This window comes from Marmota monax, unplaced genomic scaffold, assembly GCF_021218885.2.
Source record: "Marmota monax isolate L192 unplaced genomic scaffold, Marmota_monax_Labrador192_F-V1.1 WCK01_AAM20220418_F8-fsc00205, whole genome shotgun sequence".
NCBI lineage: Eukaryota > Metazoa > Chordata > Mammalia > Rodentia > Sciuridae > Marmota > Marmota monax.
Window position 1 is genome coordinate 2073228 of NW_026692417.1, and position 26431 is coordinate 2099658.

At 45.5% G+C, this 26431-nt stretch overlaps 1 protein-coding gene across 2 annotated transcripts; it reads right to left on the bottom strand.

The window, feature by feature from the left end:
- Positions 1-606: 606 nt before the first annotated feature.
- On the bottom strand, positions 607-25284 carry Dbf4b (DBF4 zinc finger B). Of its 2 annotated transcripts, none has more exons than XM_046442782.2 (13): positions 25087-25284; positions 24521-24583; positions 18893-19047; positions 13987-14172; positions 13061-13111; positions 12321-12408; positions 11260-11333; positions 9369-9405; positions 7906-7951; positions 5524-5640; positions 3613-3721; positions 3339-3463; positions 607-2635 (listed from the first exon to the last, which is right to left on the bottom strand). In XM_046442782.2, exons 1-13 carry the CDS (start codon positions 25145-25147, stop codon positions 1714-1716), a joined length of 2034 nt encoding a protein of 677 aa, XP_046298738.1. In that variant the 5' UTR covers positions 25148-25284; the 3' UTR covers positions 607-1713. The 2 variants fall into 2 exon arrangements, with proteins under 2 accessions (XP_046298738.1, XP_046298737.1); XM_046442781.2 differs by having other exon boundaries at positions 25072-25284.
- Between the last annotated feature and the right edge of the window lie 1147 nt (positions 25285-26431).

Genomic DNA, 26431 nt, shown 5'->3' on the forward strand with positions numbered 1-26431 from the left:
TGACTGGATACTGTAGCCTGGGGGTTATGGCCTTGGCAGAAATGTCTGAGGTCACCGTGATTGAAATGGGTCAGAGATGAGGCGGGAGAAATGGGCCCTGGTGATGGCAAGGAGGGCATCAGAACCCATGTGATAGGTGTTGAGTGAACAGCGCACAAAGGCATCACCAAAGTCTGAAAAAGAAGAGAATCGGGTGCCATGATGGGGAAGGCAGTGGGGAACGGTCATCTCTGTATGTCACAAAAGGAAAGGGACATTCCTAGTAGGGCCCAGAAGTAAGCCATTATCAGGACCCTGAGGAAGGGGAGAGGATTCAGAGCAGGAATGCCCATTGGGGCAGAGGAGTTTTCTTGGTGGCGGGTGATGGGTATGCCCTCTGCTGGGTAGCAGAGCCAAGTGAGTGCCCAGACGGGAGTAGGAAGAGGCTGAACAAGGATGGGTGCTCCTGTTGCCCTCAGCACCCAGGCTAGGCCACAGGAGGATGGTGACACTCACGTTCTCCACTTGCAGGGGGCCCCATTCTGCTATCCAGCTATTTTCTTGGTATCTGCTGGACCCTCACCTCTGCCTTGGGTCACTGAGGACCGAGTCATTGCACTCCATCTCTTTGCTATTTAACAAATTTATTTACATTTCCCAAATCAAGATGAATTGTGAAATTTAACAGGAATGGCATAAAAAGGCCAAACAGGGCCTCTAAGGAGGGCTGCACACAGTTGCTCTATTTCCAAACTAACAACTCAGGTCTTCACCCGCAGCTAGGCCCCCCTTTCTTCCTCTGAAAGGAGACACAGAATAGCACCAGGCTTCAGGGAGCTTCAACATTTAAAGAGACAAACACACAAAGGCAGAAGGGTGAGAAGAACCACAGTACAAATTGTAATAAAAAAAAAAAGTGGCCAAAGAATCGATAGCAAACCCATTTCTGTCTCCAGATTAATGGCTTGGCAGTAAGAAATGGGGGGAGGTCCTTGGGGAAGGAGGGAGGGAAGAGGGAGATGCAGAAGTTGGCAGGTGAGACACTGACCCTGGAACAGCAGAACTCCGGGTGGGCAGCTTGAGCTGAGGCTGCAGAGGAGAGCTGAAGGGTCCCCAAAGAGGGCTATGGCCACATCCTGGGCTCAGGGGAAAGGTCAGTGCTGGGCCCGACTAAGTGCATGGGGGAGGGAGCGCTGCAGTGCTGCAGCCTGGGCCCCTCCTCTGCTTCATATGTTCCTGAGGATCTGTGTGAGCGTGGGGGGCTGGGGGAGGGGACACGCACAGGCAGGAGAGACCACATGCTTGTGGGAAAGGAGGCTGGGTGGGGGTGGGGAACACCAACAACTAACCCTCTGCTCTGTAAGAGACAAGAGCCTGGAGAGAGCCTGGATGCTGGGCCAGCAGGCCTCCTGCCACCCCAGCTTCTTCATGGTTCCTTCCCTATGCCAGTCTTGCCTCCGCCTCTGGGTGTGGGACTGGCCATGGCTGGAGGTAGAGGCAGGAGAGAGCAGCCCCTAGCCTAAGGCTCTCGGTCCTTCCCCCAAACCTGCAGGCAGGAGGTCTGCTCTGTGGGCTCCACAAGACTGGGCATAGCTACTTACTTGTACCTCAAAGACCAGACCTAGGGCTCCACTCCCCTGGTCTTGGCTGGCCCTGGCCAGGTGTATAACACCAAGCAAGGTAGAACTTAGATCTGTGGCTCTGCGGGCTGGAGCTGGCTGGTTGTGTGAAAACCTAGGGACTCACAGAAGCAGCTCTGGGTGAGGGCTGGGCCTGGGAGACAGGGAGACAAGGCACTTGGAAAGATGAAGGGGCCCAGAACCATCTGGAGCAGCTGGCTCCCATGCTGACTGGCCGAGGATGGGGAAGTGAGGTGGCCTGGCTCCCTGCAGGCCCTCCCACGGGGGAGTGCAGGTGGGCCCGCAGCTGGTTGGGGCCTGTGGGACAGCTAGGGGGCTGGTCAGTCTGCTGGGGTATAGGACCAGGGGCTGTACACTCAGAATCCTCAGGTCCCAGGAGCCATTCTCTCCCAGGCCAGGGGGGTTGTGTGGTCCAAAACTCAACTGGTCTGTCTGTGGACTGCCAGGGTAAGGGGTCTGGGAGGGAGCAGCAGGCCTGTGTGTGGCAAAACGGCTGGAGGGAGGCTCGGGGCTTAGATTCACAGCTGGGAAGAGGAAGGGAGAGAAGATGCCTGCTATCAGCTGTCCTGGGGCCACAGGGGCTGGCGGCTCCAGATACAAGAAATGAGGCATTTGGCCTCTTCTCAGTGATGCTGCTGGGGAACTGAATCTTCCGCTTGTGACCAACAGATGCCAGGTCCAGGCCAGAGGAGAGGTCCATAAAATCAGAGCTGGGCAGGAGGTGCTGGTAAGTGGGGATCCTGGAAACTGGTGTTCTTGAAGGGTCCACAAGCACATCAATTGGTCCCCCTAGCTCCTGGCAACTTGCTAGTGGTCCAGGTACCTGGCCGGTCCCTGCAGGCTCAGATGATGCTTCCACGTTGTCCACCATTCCATCCTGCTCTGGGGTACCTGGGGCCTGGCAGTCATCTTCTTTCCTCATCCCAGGAGATGCTACCCTGGGAGGGGAGGGTTGGCTTGGGGACAAAGTGTCAGGATGGAGAGCGTCACATTCAGAAGCTGTGGAATCTGACTGCCTGTGGGGACAGAAATACCCAGTGAGCGCAGGTTCAGCTCCAGAACAGGCAGCAAGATGGGAACCTCTTGGGCTGGGGCTGAGGACAGGGCAAGTGGCCTCTTCTGGGTTTAGTGCTGAAGAGAGCTGCCCCTCTGGGAAAGGCCTCTCTTGGTCTGATACTGTGGAGCAGCCAATGCTGTGTGCTCCTCTTGGCTTTGTGGCCTGTGGTTGGGGCTGGCCAGGGGAACAGGGTAGAGGCTCTTCTACTGAATGACTTCATAGAGGAGGCTGTGCCCTTTGGTAGGTGCAGACAGTAGCAGAACCTGGCTGTCCAAGCTGAACCTGGGTGAGAAGTGAAGCCACAGCTCCAGGTGGGAGACGGTCTACCCTTGGTGGGTAGCTGGAGAAGCTGGGATCAATGAGTCTGGGAATCTCCACCAAACCCCAGGCAATCCTTCTTTCTGAGAGTAACTTCCACAGAGGGAGAAGGACCTTGCTCACTACCCTCCAGAGGGACTCAGGAACTATTTCCACTTCTAGCTAACCAGAACTGCTCACTCTCTACTGTGCCAATGGCCACCCCTAAAACAAATAGGATAGAGGATGGTGGAAAGGTGAGGAAAATATTATAGACTGGTCCTGCCAACCTGAGGGTTCCTTCCCAGCTGGGGAGGGCAACAGAAGAGAGAAAATGCACGTGTGTCTGCAGCTATGGCACTCACCTGGGGAGGCTGGCCTGGGAGGGGACTTCTATAAAGCTGTGGCTGAGCTGGGCGATGATCCGATCAACTTCTGCATATGAATGGGCTTCTAGGGCAAAGGCTTGGTGCTGGGCACTCTGAAGATGCTGTCCAGGGCAAGAGATGGTAGAGGGCATTAGACAAGTTTGGAATGGGACGAGAGGAACTTCCAGCCAGCCTCAGTGGAGGACATGCAAGGTGGAGACTGCAGGCTGGGCTCTCTCAGAACAATGTGGGGAATGGGGAAGCGGCTCACCACATGCAGATCCTCAAAGGCCCCCCGGCAGCACTCGCAGTAGCCCTTCCTCCTCCTGGGCATGGTGCACACAGCTGACTGAACGCTTGGCTCTTGGTCCTTCAGTTCTCTGTGAAAGATATAGGGTGGGGGAAAAGAGGTCACTCCTAGGGTCCCCAGAGGAGGAGCTGCTGCTCAGGGCCTAGAGCTCAGGCGAGGGAGGGGAAGGACCAAGATGGCCAAGGGGCCAAGCAGGCACAATGGGCAGGTTTGTCCTACCCTCGGTGCTAGTTGTCCAAGGGTGGCAGGAGAGGCAACAAGGAAGGTGAAGCCTCTGTGTGGGTAGCCTCTCTCTCTCTCTCCTTTTATTTGGGGGTACTGGGGATTGAACTCGGGCACTCAACCACTGAGCCACATCCCCAGCCCTATTTTGTATTTTATTTAGAAACAGGGTCTCACTGAGTTGCTTACTGCCTCACTTTTGCTGAGGCTGGCTTTGAATTTGCAATCTTCCTGCCTCAGTCTCCCAAGCTCCTGGGATTACAGGCATGTACCACTGCGCCCAGGTGTGCAGCCTCTCTTATCTGTCTTCTCCACACCCACATCTCTGAAACCACAGGTGAGAATAAGTAGGGACAGCAGTGGCCATCACTAGAATAGTTTGTAGGAAAAATGAAAAAAAAAAGAAATTCAAACACACACACACACTGCACCCTGATGTCCTATCTGACCCAATCCTCTGCCCAGGGAGATACCAAAGTTTCAATGCCTCACTGTCTTCCCTTTATGGCCTCCCAGCTCCTCTGCAACCCCCAGGTCATACCAAGCTTAGCTACCCTGCTTTGCCTGGGCCACCTCCTAACTGGCTCTCCTGGTATCCCTTGTACCTTCCAGGAAAAGAATAAAGACATTTGGGACTTACCCTCAGGCCATTCTCTCCCAGTTCCTGCCTCCATCTACTGCCACATCCCCTCCCATTTGCACTATGTCCTGACCCCCGACCTCTGTCTATGAGAAGCTCACAGGCTGTCTATGATCCCAGGAGCTTTTGGGCTGAGAGAGCCCATGAACTGGCCCTTGGCTCAGAAGTTAGAGAGCATCTGAGAAGACAGCTAGTCCACCACATGAGCTGAATTCTTTCTCCACTTTGGTCAGTGAAGTTCAAACTCTCTAATATCTGTGGAGTATGAACATAAACAAGGCTATAAGCCACCATGGCCATACAATGTAGAGAGTCCCTTTGGTCTCATCCCTAGTTATTCCTTGTGTTTAGCCTAACAGGACTCAAACTTTGATGTGCACTGATATCACCTAGAAACTTCTAGGAATGCAGCTTTTGGGGCTCAATGATCAGAGATTTTGATTTTATAGTTGTGGACTTGAGTCTAGAAACCATCTATCTCATATACACATACATATGTGATTAGAGATATTAAAAACACCCATGTTTTTTGTCATATTAGGGGTTAAATCCAGGGGTCATCTACCACTGGGCTACATCCCTAGGCCTTTTTATTTTAAGACAGGGTCTTATAAAATTGCCCAGGCCAATCTCAAACTTGTGATCCTCCTGCCTTAGTCTTTGGAGTCACTGGCAAGTGCCACAGGCATATGCTACCACTCCCAGAGAGAACCCGCACTTTTCAATGGCACCATAGGGGCACTCTCATAATGGTGGTCTACAGATCTGAGTTTGAGAAACCAGTCTATTGCCCTCTGGACACTTAAGTTAAATTCCTTAGTAGAGATGAAGAACACCAAATAAAATGGATGAATACTCCCAGTGCCTCTCTTCTCTGGGCTAAGTTCCCAGAATAGATTTTGCCAAAGGAGCAAACAGATGGCCATTCCCAAATCTGACCAGCAGGGCCCTGAGGGGGAGGACTTTGGCCTGTCACCAGTCCTTGGTACTCAGGAATCAAAAAGACCTACCTGGTACAGTGTGAGCTGCCCGGGGTTGTCAGGGTCTCAAAGGGACTTGCATCTTTGGGTCCCAGAAAAGAAATTTCAGGAAAGGATTTAAACTGATGGTGGAAAGGACGAAACTTCCTGAAACACAAAAAACTTCCACTTTGACTATAGTGGGGGAGGGAGACGATGAGGAAGGGGGCTAGCCTCTCTACAGAATTCTAATCCTGACATTTTCTAAGTTCTAAAATAGAACTCATACCAGCCTTTCTAGGTAAAATTAGTACCATTAACTATGCTGTCCCTGTCTTCCTTTTCTTCTCTTTGTGGTACTGAGGATTGAAATTAGGACCTTGTATATGCTAGGCAAGTGCTCTACCGCTGAGCTGCCTCCCCAGCTGCTTGTACTTTGACAGTGTCTTGCCAAGTTGTCCAGGCTGGCCTCGAACTTAACAATCCTCTTGCCTCCCTCTCTAGAGTAGCTGGGATTGTGTGCAATGCCTGGCATTCCTCTACTTTCCAAATGTGTACATACTCATGCTTGTTTGAATCTTATAAGCACCCTTTGGGCTGAATGGAATAAGTGGTCTTATCCAATTTGACAGAAGAAAGGAAACCCAAAAGGCTCTGTGACTTGCTCAAGGGCTCATGATTAGTAAGTGGCCAAGACCAGACTACAAACATCCACTACAGATTCCTGGGCTGGTTCTTCCCATTCTGCCTCTTGACCCTACAACTTTCACGGACTTTAACCTGGCAGAACCTACATGGAAGAATGTTTAAGTCACAGAAGTGATTTTTCCATTCTGTGAAGGGAAGTGTTTTTTGCACTAGGAGGGTCCTTGGCACCATTTGAGGGCTGGTGTTCTGAACAAAAAAAGAGGTGCAACTGAAGATTCTGGATGGCCAGACCTATACGGAGGGTTCTGGCAGTTTGCCTGAAGTTGAAGACATTTAGGAAACTTACAGAGCCAGAACCGATTTGTGTGTACTCTGCAAACCCTGCTGACTGAGGTCACTGCCGGGCGCGGGCGCGCTGTGCTTGGTTGGAGTAGCCCATGCTCTGGTTGTGGTGGTGGTGGGGAGAGTGCCTGGGCCTCAGAAGGGAATTAACAAATAAGTCTTTTTGGATCCTTAAGCAGAATGGGTGCTTGCAATCCTGGCACCTCTCTTTCTCCTTAACAACACTTTCTGCTTAGGAGAATCACCAGAAACTTCAGTTCTGCTTGAATTTCTTCTCTGGTCTGTGATGCTGGGAACACACAAGCTATGTAACCCCTCTGGTGACAGTGATATGACCTGTGCCTGCCATGTACAGTACCAGTACCAAGGCAGCGGCAGTATCTCAGACACTGCATCTGAGTTCCTTGTGTTTATCTTGTGGTGCAGGGGCTGGGCGCTGAAGAGCACATGCTTCACTCCACTAGAACCGGAGGGAGTGCCTTCTGTGTGCCTTTGGGCCACCAAAGCCAATCCTACTGTCTGCAGACACTAAGAAGGGAATGTAGGCCCATTGAGAAGATGGGCTTGGAGCTCTGGGGGTGCCCTGCTTGAGGCTAAAGGACCCAGAAAGTTCTGGTCTGAGTAGTCCCTGTTGTGCACAAATGGTCTTTTTTCCCTTAAATCTTTTTTAAAAAGGAAATAACTATTGATTCACGTGGACTTTTGACCTACTATCAAAGACACTGATAACCAAGGTGGCTGCCAAGGGCTCATCAGGTTAACATTATCAAGGTGATCCTCCTGCTCTAGGTAAGGAGACATCACAGTGGACAGAGGGCAAAGTAAGGGGGACCAAGTAGGGCAGTCAGGGACCCTGGCTGTACAAGTCCCTGGCTTCTCTGACCTCAGTTTTCCCTCTAGGAAAGAATGGACTTATGCTGTTTCTCACCCAGGGCTGTCATGAGATATGTGCCTGAAAAGGGCCTTTCAAAGCCAAACTGAAAGCGTTTATCATGTACGAGGTGGTCTGACAAGGGAATCCCCAGTGCCACCTCATGCATTTATACTTCAGCCAACATGTCGTGGACTGTACTAGCACTGTGACTGGACCAGAAATGAATTGACATTAAGTGTCAGCACACACCCAGCAAGGAGCAGCAATAATGAGCCAGGATGGGACACAAGGAGCTCATAAAAGGAGAGTATTAAATGAAGGTAATTCACACACAGGATCATTAACCTCTGACTCATCTCCAAGAGGAGTATCAACTGCATAATGCCACCCTCAGAGGCTCCCCTTGGTCTATGTGAGACTTCTCTTCGACAATGGAAGAAAGCAAATTGTGATGATGCAGGGTTGAGGCATTCCATGTCCACATGTCAGCTTGGGTCCCCTGAGTACCTCTCCCTCCTCCTCTCTGCAGGCCTGGGAAGGGGGAAGAGGAGAGAGGAGGTTCTACTTACATGCTCACATCTTCGATTTTGAGGAATGGTGCCTTTAGTCTGGCCACTGGAAGGGGAAGAAGCACACATTAGCTCTCTGCCTGCCTTAGAGCACAGCCCACACCACACACACAGGAAATGCTCCAAGAGGCAAGGCTCTGCCAAAGCCTAAGAGCCTGTGCCTTTCCATTTGGCAGAGGTGAGCACCCCTCCCATCTCTTCCAGCCTCTCTTGGGGAGAGTGAGTTGCACTAGCGGAGGCTGCAGAGTAACTGCAGCACTAGCTGCGTCCTCCCTCGGCAGGACTTCCTGTGTGCACATTCTGGAGGCTGTCACCCACCAAGGGTACCACGACCATTAGAAACATGGCTAGTGGAAGAGACCCAGGCCCTGGTGATTTCTGCTAAATACAGAGTTATGGTCCACAAAGTTCCTAGACCTTGGTTCTTGGCATCTCAGAATCCTAAGGGACCTGAAAACTCCCCAGGCAGCATTCTTCATGAGGATTATGGGAGGGAGAAAGGGGAAGAGGGATAAAGTGTGTTCAGTGATCTCAAGTTCCTGAAAAAAAATAGGGGGAAAGGGGTGCTGATAAGACAAATTCCGAGTCAGGTGACCCACCCCTCTCCTCTGTTATGCTAGTTATTGCACAACTTACAAAATCAGTTGGGCACTATGAACCTCTCTATCTTCCCACCGTGACTAGGAGTCCTGTCGGAGGTGTAGTCTAGGCAGGCTGGAAGCCCAGGAAGACCTAACAGCCAGATTCCCTCGGGAGGCCGGTACCTCAGAATTCCTAACCCCTCTGGAAGCCATCCTAGCACCTAAGCAAAGCAGCCTTTTCTCCTTGGGCTGCAGCTCCCATTAATTACTTTCTGGGGACAATTTCTTGTCTTTCTAATTAACAGACAATGATTAAAACCAATTCCCCCACAGACTTCCTTGATTTTCGAGCATGAGGAAGTGCCAAGTGACTTTTCTTAGCTCCTTCTTGTTCAGGAATAAATGCCACTTAAAGAGCATCTTTGGGAGAAACATCCAGGGGGAGAAACTCTCCTGCTGTCCAAGAGAAGCCAGGAGACACAGTCCATCAATCTGCCTGTTTGTCAGTTTTGGGGAGTTTGGCATTTCTGAAAACGGTAGGCAGCTGTCAAACTGCCCACCCCAAACTGCTACTAAATCAGGAGAAGGATGCTGAACTTCAGTCAATGCCCAGGAACAGCCGGAGGATATAGAAGCCAAAGGGCCTGCATGGGGTCCCAGCTCTCAAGAAGCCCTGGCCCAGTAGCTCTGCATTTGCACCTGGGCATACCTCTTTCGCCCCAGAAATCTGAGGCCCAGGCCCTGGAAACATGAGGGGGCAACACAACCTGGACTTGCTTCCTGCCACAGAGAAGTGAACAGATGCTGCCTCAGAGGGAGTCGTGGGGAAGTGTTTATAGAAGGAGGGATTGCAATTAGATGAGGAAAAGCTACCATACTGACCTTTCCGCGTTCTTGACTCCACTCCTGGACGTGTTCCCTAAACGGAAAGGGAAAATAGGTTAAGGATGTGAGGGAGCCACGGGGGTCGAGGAACTGGGACTGGTACGCTGAGTTACTCAGTCTGTCCCACTTTGCTTCCTGCTGTTGAGAGGCCTGCAGAACCAGACTCCTAGGCTGTGAGCTACAGCAGACAGGGGCACAGTGGCTCCCCCTGCCTCTCAGGGCCATGATGAATGGAGAGTCCTCTCTGTGAATCTCAATGGCGGCTGGCTCTTTGAGGAAAAGATGCAGGACTGTGTAGAGAAAAGAATTTTGGAGTCCCTCAGGCCTGGGTAGGAACTGGAGCTGCACCGCCAGTACTGTGAGGGCCATTTTCCAACCTCACAGGATGTGGCACAGATGAAACTAAAGCAAGTGAAAGAGCCAACTTAGAGGAGATGCTCACTAAAGGGCAGCTTTTATTTTCTAGGCACAGCTGCCATTTCAGGTCACCTAACAGAATGAGGACACTTGGTTTCCAGTGGCCACCTGGTGTACCCTTATTCTGTGGGCCAAAACTAACATTTAAACCGAGGTCAAATAAAACTGATATTAAAAGCTAAATGGAGGGATAGGGTTGTAGCTCACTGGTAGAACAGTGAGGTACAACCCCAGTTGTGATGCCTAGGTAAGGAGACATCACAGTGGACAGAGGGCAAAGTAAGGGGGACCAAGTAGGGCAGTCAGAGACCCTGGCTTCTACATGCCTGGCATGTATAAAGCACTGAGTTTAATCCTCAACACCACATAAAGATAAACAAATAAAGGTATTTTATCCATCTACAACTAAAAAAATTACAATAAAAACAAACAAACAAACAAAAACCCTAAATGGAATAAAATAATCAGCTAAAGAGCTGGGGAAGGGAACCAGAATGAGAGATCCAGTTGGTCCATGACTGCCTGTGCTTCTGAGCCCAGGGTGGTTCCAGATACTCCTCTAGGCCACACTTTGAGGGCAAACACAAGCCAAAGAAGTCCAGCATATTCCCTTGCATATCAGCAGATTATGTAGAAATCTTATTACAAAAAACTCCAAAATATCTACAAAATAGGTTATTAAGTCAAAGCAAAGTTAAAAAGCATTTGTATAAAGGGGGGAATTTTTGATAAACTGGCTTATATGTGCACAGAGTCCTAGAAGGACACAGAAAAACTGCTTCCACTGTTGCCAGGGAGGGAGGTCATCGGCTGGGGAGTAGAAGTAGGAGGACTTCACTGCATTATCTTTTTGAATTTTGAACAAAAATATATCTAGCAAAGGAAAGCCCCCAAATTCCAGCCACTTTGGATGTGGTTTGCTACAACTATTAGTTCTGCTCCTAGACGCCAGGCCATGCAAATAGATCTGCAGGTTTGATCCTTAGATTCAGGCTTGGGTGAAGACATGGCAGCTTTAAATGAGCCTGGGCTCTCTTGATGGGGTACCCAGAGTTCTAACCCTGATAAAGAAAGGAAAAATTAAACACAGAATTGGAAGACAGCTGCTATTTCATGATACAACTCCCTCCCCAGTCCATCCAGTTGTGGGCTCATTCCCAGGCCAAGAACTGTTCCTACAATGACAGCCTTGCCAGGAGGTCAAGAGCATTTGGGAATTTCTATTTAGGTCAGGATGACCAGGTGCAGTCCTTGGCCCAGGGTTGCAGTGAATGCCTTAGTGGTGTAAGTATGACATGGGACAGCCACAGAGAGAAAGGGCAATGTAAAGCTGTGGACATACAGAATAAGGTGACAGAGGAGCTGCACTCCTATTACATTTTTCAGAATGGCCAGGAAACAATGGCTTAGGGGGTCAGGGATTTACCAAGTTGTCAGAGTCCACTGAAAACCACCCGTGGGTTTGACCTACCTCCTGCTGCTTCGGTTCTTGTTTCTTTACACATGAAGGACCATGGGACAGCTGCTGCACGTGCATCATCATTTCTGTAGAGAAGACAAAGGGCCATAGCAGAGGTGTAAACTTCTTAGTTATCCCTCATGGTCCTTTTCTGGGCTGGAGGACTAACTTGGTCACCTGGCCTAGTCAGCTGGATCATGCCATCTTTGTCTGCCACCTTCTGGCTACAAGTTACCTCTGCACCTCCTGACAACAGAGGTAAGGGCTGGGTCCTCTATGGCAGGAACCACCTAAACTGGCTTCATGTTTTTTTGTAGCTTTGCATATAATTCAGTTTTGGACTGCAGTGCCTTATGGCTCAAAGACTGTAAAGAGAGGCATCTGTGGGGAAAACCCAGAACTTTTAGCTATGCAGGTGTATCCTCAGGTAGAAAACCCAGCAGGGGCTAAGGAGGCAGGAGCTTCCCTAGCACCACGAAAGGCAGAAAATGAGATCAAGTCAGGCAAGGATGATATTGCAGTGGGATGGAGTCCCTGCTTCCACCCCAGACCAGGAACATCCCCTGCACAGCCCTTTGATTCCCTTGAAAAATCTTGGTAGCACCTAGTTGGCACCTGGAGACTGTCCTATCTAGATCAACTCCTCTATAATGGATCAGGGAAAATCCCAGACTCAGAGTGGAGCTGAGCAGGAGATCAGACTCCATAAGCCAATTATGGAACACTATTCTATTATAGACTTACCACAAGAGCAAATCGGTCATTTATAGTGTGAGGCAACCATATGGAAAAAAGAACACAGCATTTACTGTCAGACCAAACTAGGTCAGAACATGGGCCACGCTGCTCATTTTGGTGAGACTGTGGACAGCTTGCCTAATCCCTCTGAGGTGCACACTCTGCTGTATGCTATCCTGCTTGCCCCACACCCTCCCACTTTCGTGGAGCAACATAGAAACTGAGTACATCTGGCTTCCAATACTGGAAGCTTATGCAGCCCTGATCCCTCTAAAAGCCGACTTTCCTAAAGTCATCAATGCTTCCCTCCACAGGTGCCCAGTGGGGATCAGTACCGTCCACATGCAGGACCCTTACTCCCCAGGAGCGGGCATTGGTCAGGAGGCTGCTGCTGTTCCCACTGCCTCTTCCGCTGCTGCTCCCCTGAAATGACAGAGTAGAAACACCACAAGGACAAAGCATGATGGGACAGGTTGACATTACTGTGGGAGCCCTGGGTCACCCAAGGGGGGATTTGGAGGGAGGCAGGGGAGAGAGCACAGTGCCTGGAGGGTCCATCCTACCCCCAAGGAAGATACCCTGTCCTCCATTCTGGGTGGCCAATCTAGGAGGACACACACTGAATGTGCCCACATGTTCTGCTCTAGCCACCTCGTGACCATGAAGGAGCATGTGTTTCTAAGAGCCGGAAGCTATGCTGGTTCAGTCTGGTAGCACAGTCTCCCTCATTCTGGCCAAGGTTCCCATCGTTTTTTGTCTTGAGATGAGGTCTCATTTTGTTGCCCAAGCTGGCTGGCATCAAACTGGGTTAAGCAATCCTTCAGCCTCAGTCTCCCAAGTCATTAGACTACAGTCATGTCACCATGCCTACTCGTACCCATCTTTTTTTTCTTTCTTTTCTTTTTGCTATTTGATACTAGGAATGGAACCTAGGGTTGCTTTACCAAGGAGCTATATCCCCAGTCCTATTTATTTGAAACAGAGTCTTGCTAAGTTGCTGAGGTGGAACTCAAACTTGCTATCCTCCCAAGTTGCTGGGATTAAAGGCATGGCCACCATGCCTGGCCCAACTCACCTGCTTTGTGATGGCCTTCTGCAGAAGCTCCTTCCCTCTGCTCATAGGCACCTGACAGAAAGAAAACAAAATATGTAGACCACAAAACATATACACAGATATTTACACATAAGCTGGTGGTAGTGTCTTAAATGTCCCTTGGAAAGTTTGGAGCAGTATCAGCTGAGTACAGGCAGAAATGAGAGTTTAGAGAACCTTTAGGAGGTAAAGATAAACCCATCTGTAAGTTTAGATCACGCAGAGATAGCTACACCATTGGCAGCCTGAACCATAATGGAGAAGGACATTCTGAAAATACGCAAGGTCAAACTGTCATAGATGTTCTCAGACCTTTCTTTAAGAGTCTCTGGACTCTCTAGCAGATAATGTTAGCAAGTGTTTCATTTTATAAAATCTTTTCTTTGCTTCTTGGAAGACTCGTCCCTCATCATGAACATCATGAACAGGGTATATTCATGGACATCTTAATCTTAGCCTAAATAAACAAAAACAAACATGCAAGTCCAGGGGTAAAAAGCCATGGTGCATATATCAAAGAGATGGCATGTGTATTGTCCCAACTGTTGGTGGTTCATACATGAGAACAATGGAAAAGGGAACTGCTGCATCCTGGGTGTACTCCTGCCCAAGCCAGGCCAATTCCAACATGTCTTCTCTGCTTTATAGAGGACTTTCCTCTGGTTTCTGAACTTGCAACTCTGAAGTCCTCATAAAGAATGACATAGAGCACAGAGGGATAGCATGAGGATGGAGCATTGCTGAGGTGTTTAGATTCAGAACGGTGATAAAATATTATCAGTCTCTGAATTCAAATGAAATTAAATTAAACCAGCTAACACTCAAACTAGAGCCTACCTAAAAGGGTTTACCAACGCCTACTTGCTTTGTTTATGGACCACGTCTTCCCTATCCCATGAGGTTCTTACCGAGTGCACAGGTTTCTGTGAAGGCCTGGCATGGTTGCCTTTGGGACTGGCTACAGAGGATGTTTCCACTTTGACTTCGCTGGGGCTGGGGCAGCCTCTGTGGCCTGAGTCACCACTTTCTGCCTTTGCTTCTCTGCGGCTGGACACGATGTAACTTACTTCTTTGCTCAGAAAACCCTCAATTACCTGAAACCAGATCACAGAAGTGGCTGAAAACCAAAAAGCAGATGTAGAATTGTCAATATCAAGAAGCTGGAAAAGGAAATCTTGGCTGCCAGAAGTTCCAGAATCAATGTCTTTAAATAGACTAAATGCACCTCTGCAACGAGTCCCCAAGAAAACATCATTATGAAATAAAATATATATATTATATATCCCTCCAGGAACTGCTGTTCCTGACCCAGGCCACAGGCTTTGAGTTCTTTCACTGGTCTGAGTTTGCACACACACACTGGAGGTGCTGTGCAAGAAAAGAGTAGCTTGGTTTGGCCATGATTTTTCTGTGTAAGACACACTGGGGCATCCAAATGCTGCTGTTTTCTTGACCATAATACAAAAAGGAGCATAAAAAGTGAGACAAAAAAGGGTTTGACTGACACTCAGCTATAATACAGGTGTCTGCTCACTTTAACCAGACTACAAACCTCTTGTGAGCACTGAGAAGTTCTGACTTATCTTGGTATCCCAGGAACTCAGCACAGTACCTGAAGCATACTGACACTTAACTTGCCTTTGTGGGAACACAACAGAAATAAACACTGAACGGGCAGATACTTAGACCAACACTCTGGGGAATAAAGAAACTTGCTCTGTATATTTGTTGATTTCTGGGCTAATCACTATGGCAAATTTCGAGCTATCAACAAAACACCTACAAATGAGGAGCTGGGAAGAGATAAAGTTTGGAACCACTGTGATGGTTACACAACAGTATAAGGGTAATGATGCCAATGAACTCTATACACTTGAAAATGGCTTAAATGGCGAAGAATGGTGGCATACACCTGTAATCCCAGTGTCATGAGAGGCTGCAGGATCACAAGTTCAAGGCCAATCTTGTCAACTTAAGAGATCCTTTCTCAAAATCAAAACAAGGCGGGGGTGGATGTGGGGGATGAAAGAAATGTAATAGTGGTAGAGTGCTTCTGGTTATAATCCCCAGTAAAAACAAAACAAAACCAAAACGGTTAAAAATGACATTTTTAAAAAATTTGTGGGCTGGAGTTGTGGCTCAGTGGTACAGTGCTTGCCTACCATGAGTGAGGCACTGGGTTTGATCCTCAGCACCACATAAATGTACAATAAAGATATTGTGTCCACCTAAAAAAACTTTTTAAAAAAATTGTTTTGTGGTTGTAGCTGGACTGCATGCATTTATTTTTTTAGTTTTTTATGTGGTGCTGAGGATTGACCCCAGTGCCTCACACATGCTAGGGAAGTGCTCTGCCATTGGGCTACAGCCCCAGCCCTAAAATGGCATTTTTAAAAAATACATATTCCACAATTTTAAAATCTTTATAGTTTGAAAGAGTACATCTATCTTCCTCGTTATGGCAAAAAGAAGCATTGGAGGCTAGGAGCACAGCAATGTTTATCTTCCATGAATTCCTCCTACCTCAGCATACACATTACTTTGAATGTGACTTTGTTGTTCCTTCCATTAGGAGGTGGAGGCTACTCTTTTTTTTTTTTTTTTTGGTATGGGGGAATGAGCCCAGGTGTGCTTAACCACTGAACCACATCTCTAGGCTTTTTAATTTTTTATTTACAGACATGATCTCGCCAAGTTGTTTAGGGTCTCATAAGATTGCTGAGGCTGGCTTTGAACTCATGATCCTCCTGCCTCAGCCTCCGGAGCTGCTGGGATTATAGGTATGCACCACTGTGCCCAACTGGAGCCTACTTTTTTATCTCTTAAATCTGACACATTGACCAATAGAATGTGGCTAATGTAATATATAAAAATTTTAGAATGCAGGCTTTGAGAGGCCTTGCAGCCCCCCACTTCACTTTCTGGGAAGGGTGCCATGTATCCACTGTGTAAACCAGCTAGTCTAGCTTTCTATAAATACACACAATGATATAGATGTGTTCAATGTAAGTAAGAAGGTAAGAAGTTTCTCATACATTGTACAAGAAGTTAGAGAGTGCCAGATGTGTGATGGGGGCCACTTTGGTCCTTCCAGCCCAGCTGAACCTCCAGCTGAATGCAGCTACAGGAGTGAGCCCCAATAAAACCATTAAACTACGAAGCCATCCACATAACAATGCAAATACTAACATATTGTTTTTTTGTGTGTGTGTGTGTGTTTGTTTGTTTGTTTTTGTGGTGCTGGAGATTGAACTCAGGGCCTTGTACTTATGAGGCAACTTTACCAACTGAGCTATACCTCCGGCCCCTAAAGTATTGTTTTTAAGCCCAAGTTCTGACGTGGTCTTTTATACAGCAGAAGCTAAATGACAAAAGAGACTAAAGTTCATGCCTTTTTTTTTTTTTTGGTACTGGTGATTGAACCCAGGGCACTTAACACTGAGCCACATCCCCAGCCCTTTTTTGTATTTTATTCAGAGACAGGGTCTCACCGAGTTGCTCAAGGCCTTGCTAAGTTGCCGAGGTTGGCTTTGAACTCGCGATCCTCCTGCCTCAGCCTACCAAACCACTGGGATTGTAGGTGTGTGCCACCATTCCCAGCCTAAAAGTTCAAAATATAATTATGGGCCAGTTTAGGCATAATCCTTATTCTATTATCTGCACTGAGTTTCTGTATTGCTAAGTTACTGGTTTGTTTGATAGCAAAGAGCCTCCGCATTTGAAACATATTCATGCAGTTTCCCCAGTTATCATTTTCTTTTGGGTTGAGCATTATCACACTATTTCCTAGACATAAGAGATATCTAGTGTCAATCTATTACTAAAATTACCATATGATATATACTTTTAAGATATTTTAATAGATTCAACCAAAATCATTCACCAGTGTCATTTCTAAGAGCTCAAAATTAGAAATAATCTAAATGTTTATTAGGCAGCTATTAAATAAATCAGCAATCCACTCAAAAATATTATACTGTAGGCCGTGCACAGTGGTGTAAACCTATAACCCCAATGACTCAGGAGACTGAGGCAGGAGGATTGCGAATTCAAAGCCAGTCTCAGCAATGGTGAGGTGCTAAGCAACTCAGTGAGACCCTGCTTCTAAATAAAATAGAAAATAGGGCTGGGGATGTGACTCATTGGTCAAGTGCCCTGAGTTCAATCCCTGGGAACCCCCGCAAAAAAAAACCCCAAAATTATACTGTATAACATTTCAAATAATGTGTACTTAGGCAATAAAGACAGGAAAATGCCAATGCTTTAAGGTTATGGATAAAAAGTTGGTAATTAAAAATATAATCGGGGCTGGTGTTGTGGCTTAGTGGTGAGCCTAGCACAGGTGAGGCACTGGGTTTGATCCTCAGCACCACATTATATATATATATATATAATCATAGCTGCTAGTACATGCCTATAATCCCAGCAACTTGGGAGGCTGAGGCAGAAGAATCACAAGTTTGAAGTCAGCCTCAGCATCTTAGCAAGGCCATAAGCCACTGAGTGAGACCCTGTCTCAAAAATTAAAAATAAAAAGGGCAGGGGATGTTGCTCACTGGTTAAGTGCCATGGGTTCAATCTCGGTACCCCAAAACAACCAAAACAAATCAAAATACACACACACACACACACACACACAAAATCATGATCACAGCTATATAGAAAATGAGCTTAAGAAAACAAAGGCAGAACAAGGACAGAAAGTAGACGAGTGTTTACCCAGGGCCAGGGACCAGGGGTATGCAGAGAGACTGATAATAAATGTGGGGCTTCTTTTTTATTTTACTTATTTATTTTTTAGTTATAAGTGGACACATATCTTTATTTTATTTTATGAGGATCATACCCATTCCCTTACGCATGCTAGGCGAGTGCTCTACCTCTGAGCCACAACCCCAGCCCCGGGGCTTCTCTTTTGGGGTGATGAAAATGTCCTAAAATTGACTATGGGATCACATGATTTGAACACCCCTGTGAATACAGTTGTCCCCAAGTATCTATGGGGAGTTGGTACCAAGACCCTTGATGTAAAATAGCATAGTCTTTGCATATGACTTACGCAGACACTTCCATATACTTTAAATTATCTCTAGGTTATTTGTAATACCTAATGTATTGTAAATGCCACATAGTTGTCAGTATATTGTTTAGGGAATAATGGCAAAAGAAAGGTTTGCATAGACACAATTTTTAAAAAATATCAATGTGCAGTTGGTTGAATCCATGGATGAGGAGCTCATGAATATGGAGGACTGACATACCAAAAACCACTAAACCAAAGCCGGGCGTGGTGGCACATGCTTGTAATCCCAGCAGATTACAGCCACTCAGTGAGACCCTGTCTCTAAATAAAATACAGAATAGGGCTGGGGATGTGGCTCAGGTTGAGTGCCCCTGAGTTCAATCACGGGTACCAAAAAACAAAACAAAACAAAACCCCCACTAAGCTGTGCCCATTTTTATTTTTATTTTTGGTACCCTGAGGTGCCAAAACCACTGAGCCACATCCCTAATTCTTTTTATTTTTTATTTCGAGACAGAGTTTCACTAAGTTATGTAGGGACTTGCTAAATTGTTCAGGCTGACCTTGAATTTGTAATCCTTCTGCCTCAGGCTCCCGAGTCACTGGGATTATAGGCATGCACCCAGCGAAACTGTGTACTTCAAATGAGTGAATTTTATGGTATGTGAATTATTTCTTAAGAAAGCCTTTAAGGGAGGAAGAGAGAAGGGAAGAATAAGAATCCCTTACCAGCTCCTGACTAGTCACCCACAAAAGATCACGGGATCACCGGAGAGAAATGGCTTACGTACCCCACCCAGCTGCTGGATGGCTCCCGTCAAAAGCTGGAGATTCTTGCCAGCCGGTAGATCCAAGTAAAAGGACTTTCCAGAAAATGGCTGTTTCCTAGCACCTCGTGAGCTTTTCTGGTATTTTCCCAGACAACTGGAGATGCCCAGCCGAGCCCCTAAAAAATCAACAAAGAGGAGCACAGTAAGAAGTTTGGGGTAAGAAAGAGTTCCTCAGTGACAACCCTCAGTGACAGTCCAGTCTGTGCGCTATGCCTTGTGCTGGGCTCTGGGAGCACAGAGACACCTTCAAAGCTAATGTACTTAGCTTCAAGAAACTTAGATGTGGAAAAACCAGAGCTCTTACACTCTGCTGGTGGAAATGCAAAAGAGTGCAGTCACTGTGAAAAAAAGAGTTTGACACTTTCCCAAAATGTTCAACACAGAGTTAACACGTAATGAAGCAATTCTATTCCAAGATATGTACCCAAGAGAAAAACATATCTAGATAAAACTTATGCACAAATGTTCATAACAGTATTATTTATGTGAGCCAAAAAGTGGGAACAATTCAAATATAAATGAATAAATAAACTGTAGTATATCCATACAACGGAATACTACTTAGCAATAAAAAAGAATAAAGTATTGATACATGGTACAAAATGGATGACCCTCAAAAACATGCTAAGTGAGGAAAATTAGACACAAATATTATATGTTGATTCCAATGACATGAAATGTTCAGAAAATGCAAATATATATGGAAAAGGTAGATTAGTGTTTACTCAGGTCTGGGAGTAGGAATAAGGAATGACTGCAAAAGGGCATGATGTTCTTTTGGGGATGATGAAAATGTTCTCAAATTAGATTTTAGTCTTAACTACACGACTCTGAAAATTAAAGAGCCACAGAGAGTATACACTCCATTTGTGTACAATATGAATTTTATTTATACCTCAACATAGCTTTAAAATAAAAACCCAGAGAAATACCCTTAAGAATTGTGCAGTTTGGAGGGCTGGGGATATATCTCAGTTGGTATAGTGCTTGCCTTGCATGCACAAGGCCCTGGGTTAATCCCCAGCACCCCCTGCCCCCCCCCCCAAAAAAAAAAAGAACTGTGAGACTGCAAACTGCTGCAACCACTTTGGAAAGCATTATGGATATGCCTCAGAAAACTTGGAATAGGACCACCATTTGACCCAGCTATCCCACTCCTTGGCAATATCCCCAAAGGACTCAAATCAGCATACTATAGTGACACAGCCACATCACAATGTTTATAGCAGCTCAATTCACAATAGCTAAACTATGGAACCAACCTAGATATCCTTAAACAGATGAATGGATAAAGAAAATGTGGTACACATATACAATAGAATATTACTCAGCCCTAAAGAAAAATGAAATGACGGCATTTGCAGGTAAATGGATGGACTAGAGAATATCATGCTAAATGAAATAAGCTTATCCCAAAAAAACAAAGGCCAAATGTTTTCTCTGATCAGTGGACACTGATCCATAGTTGGGGGTAGTGGATAGGGAAGAATGAAGGAACTTTGGATTGTGCAGAAGGGAGTGAGGGATGGGGTGGGGCTGTGGGGATGGAAGGATGGTAGAATGAGACAGACATTATTACCCTATATACATGTATGATTACACTACTGGTGTGACTCTGCACCATGTACAGTCAGAGGAATGAGAAGTTGTGTATAATGTGTCAAAATGCATTTTACTGTCATGTATGACTAATCAGAACAAATTTTAAAAAATAGAAGAGAGACCAATAGAACAGAAGAAGGGGATCAGGAGAGGGAGGGGAGGGAAAGGGGAGGTACTGGGGGATGAAATTGATCAAATTTTTAAAAATTAGAATTGTACATTTTATTGTATGTAAATTTTCATCAAAAGAAAAAACTATATACAAATATGGAATTCTAATCAATTAAATGCATGCTAAGCCACTTAGAGGAACATGTACTAAGGTCTAAAAGTTACTTGAAATTCATGAGAAAAAAAAAATTGGATAGGAGCTGGGGGCTTACCTCAGTGGCACAGTGCTTGCTAACATGTGTGAGGCCCTGGGTTCCATCCCCAGCCTGCCATCACCAGGTTCAATAAAGGGAAGATAAGATGAATGGGAATGTGATAAAACAAACATATTAAAATGGCAACAAGAAACTTTAAGCTGTGTGCCCACGAGAGCTCCTTTTAAAATTCATTAGATTGCTGCAGGTTTGAAAATTTTCATAATGAAATGTTAAAACTTGAAGAAATCTTAAAACATTCCCTAACTATATAATGCCTTTAATCCTAACTATACAATGCCTTTAATCCTATAGAAGCCTCACATATTAAACCAATTTCCTTAAACTGAAATATTACCCAGTTCTTTATATTCTTTTTTTTTTTTAAAGAGAGAGAGAGAGAGAGAGAGAGAGAGAGAATTTTAATATTTTTTTTTTTAGTTATCGGCGGACACAACATCTTTGTTTGTATGTGGTGCTGGGGATCGAACCCGGGCCGCATGCATGTCAGGAGAGCGCGCTACCGCTTGAGCCACATCCCCAGCCCCCAGTTCTTTATATTCTTAAAATTAACAAGTAGTTATCAACACCACCATTATTAATTCCATTAAAAATTCCAATAATAAAAAAAAATCCTAATAATAAAATCACTCAAATCATTAAACACTCAAGTCTCAGGAAAATCTTCAGTAATAAGATAGTAGTAGTAATAGGGAAATATATTTAAATATATATGGATGGATAGATAGATAGATAGATAGATAGATAGGGCTGGGAATGTAGCTCAGTGGTTAAGGGCTGGGAATGTAGCTCAGTGGTTAAGCACATCTGGGTTTAATCTTCAGTACCAAAAGACAGACAGACACACACACACACACACTTGCTCCAACACTGAGCTATATCTCCAGTACTTTTTTTTTTTAAATCAGGGCCTCACCAAGTTGCCAAAGCTGGCCTCAAACTTTCAATCCTCCCACCTCAGCCTTCTGAGTCACTGGGATTACAGGCATGCACCACTGCATCTGGCAAAAAGCCAAATCTAAAACTACATATTTTCACATACTTGAAAAACTTAACCCAGAATAGCTAACACTAATACACAGTCTAGTAAATTGGAATTTAAAGTGAGGGGTTTTGAATATTTTAAAGTTATTTTATTTATTATTACCATTTGCTGTTTTCGAGATGGGAGTCTTACTATGTTGCCTAGGCTAGTCCTAAACTCCTGGGCTCAAGTGGTCTTCCTGCCTCAGTCTCCTGAGTAGCTGGGAATATATGTGCTTGCCAACACAACCAGGCTTTGACAATTTTTAAAAAGCTACCTGGCTTGGTTTGTTTTTGATGTTATTTTACATTATAGCTTGTAAATAAACAGTATTACTCAAAATAGTCAAATACACCCATCAAGTGATGAATAAATAAAATGCAGTTATATCTGTACAATGGAATGTTATTTAACGTCAAAAGGGAATTACATGGGACTGGAAGTGTTATTTAGTGGTGGAGCACATGCTTAATATACAAATGGCCCTAGGTTGGTCTGATGCCCAGAATTTAAAGAAAAAATGATATAGTGATTCATGATACAATGGATGACTGTGAAAACATATTGCTAAGTGAAAGAAATCAGTCACAAAAGAGTACATATTATGTGATTCCATTTATATGATAATGCCCAGAAGAAGCAAACTTATAGAGACAGAAAGTAGATTAGCAGATATCTAGGCTTGGGAGATTAGGAGAAAATTGGGAATGATTTTAGTAGGTGTGGGCTCCTTTTTGGGGTGATAAAAATGTTCTAAACTTGGACTTTGGTGATGGCTGCACAACTCTATGAATATACTAAAAGCCACAGAGTTGTACACTTTATAGTGGGTAAAATGTGTGACATGTGGGCCATATCTCAATAAAACTATTATGAAAAAATTTAACCCTCCATATCTGCAAAGTCTCAAAGTAACTCTTAAAGTAGTCAACAGTAACTACAGTGGAGAAATCTGGCAGATACCACTTTGATTGTGTGATTAAAGTCATTGTGACCAAAAATGAGACTCATATGCCTCCTGACACATATATCAGAAAGGGCACAATATCAAATACCAAAATGCGTAGCCCAAACTGAGGGTTGTTCAGTTGTGCTTCAAAAGAACTGTGGTCATTAAAGACAAAGAAAGAAGGACAAATTCTTCTCAGGAGACTAAATTTTTATGACAGCCAAAACAACATATGATCTTGGATTGGATCTTAAACCAGAAAAAGGACATTGGGGGACAAGTCGTAAAATATGAATAAGGGGGGTAGAGAGCTTGATTAGAATGCTTGAGGCCCTAGGTTTGATCCTCAATGACATAAACATACAAAAAGAAATACAGAGAATAGGGAAAGAAGTGTCAAGAATAGCAGAGGCATTTGTAAAGGGGGAATAAACAATGTAGGGTGGAAAATACTTAAAGAGGAAATAATGATTCAGACTTCTGAATAAATATATAGGGTGAATAAAGAACTTCTGTTCTCGTCCCAGACCTCACCAAACACACACACAACAACAACAACAAAGAGAGAGAGAGAGAGAGAGAGAAAAGAAAAAGAAAGAAAGAAAAAATCTGTATAAAGACACTAGCAAGGGGCTGGGGTTGTGGCTCAGCGGTAGAGCGCTTGACTCACACGTGTGAGACCCTGGGTTCAATCCTCAGCATCACATAAAAAAATAAATAAATAAGTGAAGGTGTTTGTGATCAACTACAACTAAAAAAAAAAAAAAGACACTGGCAAGAAAAGATGCTATAAAATTTTGGAAATTGATGGGTGAGTAAAACCAGACAGGAAGACCAGCAGGAGCCAGATCCTAAGCCAATAGGAAACAGCTAATTAGGGATGAAAAGTCTTGAAATTAGGGGGACCAATACAGGAGAATGCTAGAATGAAACAGTAAGCTAAAAAGAGAATCATTTGAAAACCTTTAAAAGGAACAGTTACCTTCTCAAAACCTCTCTTAGGCCCAGCAGAAGGCTACAGCCATGATTCTAACAGAGTTAGGGTTAGGGCATCTAGTTTTTGCAAAATGAAAATACTGTGATTACTCAAGGATTTTAATACAAGAGTGATATAAAGATATTCTCAGGCATATAAGCCTCAGAAAGTTTATGACACAGAGTTCCCTTTTGAAAATACTCTTGGAGAAGGATCTCCAGCAAAAAGAGAACGAGATCCAAAAGTAAGTAACATGATATGAGAAGGATGAATAAAGTAACTTATTCAAGTGTATTATTACTTAAAATGTAACAATCAAGAACTAAAAGTAGGAGATGCTGAAAGAAACAGGAGAAAAGGTATGCAGGGGTAATTATGTGTTAAAAAACACTTTATCTAACTGGGTATCTATGTAAAGTTTATTGATAAAATAACCATGAATATGGGCTTAATAAATTACTCCATAAGTTTTACCATCAATTCCTAAATGATCTATGACACCATCACCCCCACCCCCTCCCCCCACACGCACACAAAACCACTAAGTAATTAGAAGACTCCAACAGGGATAAAACTTCTCGGCCTTCCAGGAGGCGCTGAGGCAGGGGTAGTAACTGTGACCCTGCATCCTCATTTTTGACTGGTTACCCACCTGGGTCAGTAACAGGGAGCCTACTCTCAGCCATGGAACTCTCCAGCCCGAGGTACCTGTCGCCTGAGAAAGGACAAAACAGCAGCAGCTCAACTCTCTTCCCCAGGCTTCCATCTTCCATCCCTCCTTCTCCCACCCCGGCCTCCGCCTCCCAAACTCCACACCCTTCGACACCGCGACTTTTTTCGGACCCACATTCCATCTCAACTCCCCCGCCTCCTTAAGGCTGTGGTCCCTCAGTCCCTCCGCCCCCTCCGTCACATTCTGCTCCCCCAATTCCCAAGACCTCTTGGCCATCCCTTGCACATCTCAATTCCCGTCCCTCCCTCTCGGCTTTTTCCCTACAGTCTCTCAGCCCCCTTTCCACCTCTGCTGCCTCAACGCCAGTACCCTGCTCTCCTCCAAACCCCTCCTGGGATCCTCTAGACTCCTCAGCTTCAGCACGGATCCATTCAATACCTAAACCCATTTCCCGATCCCGTACCTTTTCAACTCTTATGACCCCTGCCGCCTTCCTTCTTACCCCTTTCTCCCCTTCCCGGCATCCGTACCCTTTCCCCGCTCACACATCAAATCTCGGCTCCTTATCGGCCTCCGTACACGGGCCTCAAGGTCTCTGTTTTGCATTCGCAGGCCCCTCGGGCTCTTTGAGACTCCTAAATCCCGTTGTTTCAATATTCTCCAAGCGCCCTTCGCCGCGGCTTCGGTTTAAATTTCCTGCGGGCTCCGCCTCCCAGTGCAATAGCCGCAAATTTGCCCTACGGTGTCCCTGGGAGGACAATATTAATCGGGCCTATCCTTCCTTTCCCACTTCTACAACCACTTCGCCTTCTGCTCCAGGCTCTGAAGCTAGCTTTTCTTAGCTCGCGGTTTCATTGGCTGGAGGACTTTGCGCCCTAATGACCGGCAAGCTGGGATCTAATGGAAGCATTTTACTGATTCTTCACACTGCCTGGTTTGAAATTTTTAGGAGTTCGATTAATAAATAACAGAATAATCCTAAGATTTATAGACTTTTGCAGTTTGCCTAAAAGTTTCATATACAGCATTTGGTCTTCTCACCTTTGTTCCCCTTCTTTTCTCCATTCTCTACCTGACAAAAAACCTAACAGGTTATCTCCATTTGTCATTTGTTGTTCAATAATGTAGTACCCACCTCCCCCACCCCCACTCGCCGCACTTTTTGGGAAGGATACTGGGGGTTGAACCCAGGGATGTTCTACCACTAACCTATATCCCCAGCCCTTCAGCCCTCTTTTTAATTTTATTTTTTTGGATAGCATCTCACCAAGTTGCTGAACTTGAACTTGTGATCCTCCTGCCTCAGGCTCCGGAGTTGCTGGGATTATAGGTGTGCGTCACCAGCCATGATTTTTTTTCCAATTTATTTTTTAGTTTTAGGTGGACACAGTATCTTTATTTTATTTTTATGAGGTGCTGAGGATCGAACCCAGTGCCCCAGGCATGCTAGGTGAGCACTCTACCACTGAGTCACAACCCCAGTACACACACCACACCACACCCCCCCCCCCCGATTTTTTAAATTTTTAAAATTACATTTTGATCTTCACCTCTCCACTTAAGCCGTGCATGTTCTGGTCCACTAAATTCCATCTTTCAAAATGCTATGGTCACACTTCTATCTTCATTGTGTCCAACTTCTAGAACATGGACTATTCCCTCCTTGAAATACTTTCTTCTCTTTGTTTTGATGATACAGCACTCCACTGGTTTTCACCTTACTTCAATGGTTTTCACCTTACTTCAATCCTTTTCAAGCTTTCTTTGTTGGATTCAAAGCCACTGATCATCTATACTTGTTGGAGTGCTCTAAAGCTTTGTCCTTTAGTCCTCTTCCTTATCTCCCTAGGAGATCTCCAATTGTATATGCTAATGTCCCCGGAATTTATG

What these genes read in the sequence shown, in the direction of transcription:
- Dbf4b (XM_046442781.2), bottom strand. Translation starts at nt 25,147, where the DNA reads ATGCAAAACAGAGACCTTGAGGCCCGTGTACGGAGGCCGATAAGGAGC. An exon ending in GCTCCCTGTTACTGACCCAG is followed by an intron (nt 19,048 to 24,520) that starts GTGGGTAACCAG and finishes TTGATTTTTTAG; the next exon opens with GGGCTCGGCTGGGCATCTCC. An exon ending in CACAGAAACCTGTGCACTCG is followed by an intron (nt 13,112 to 13,986) that starts GTAAGAACCTCA and finishes TCTTTCTGTCAG; the next exon opens with GTGCCTATGAGCAGAGGGAA.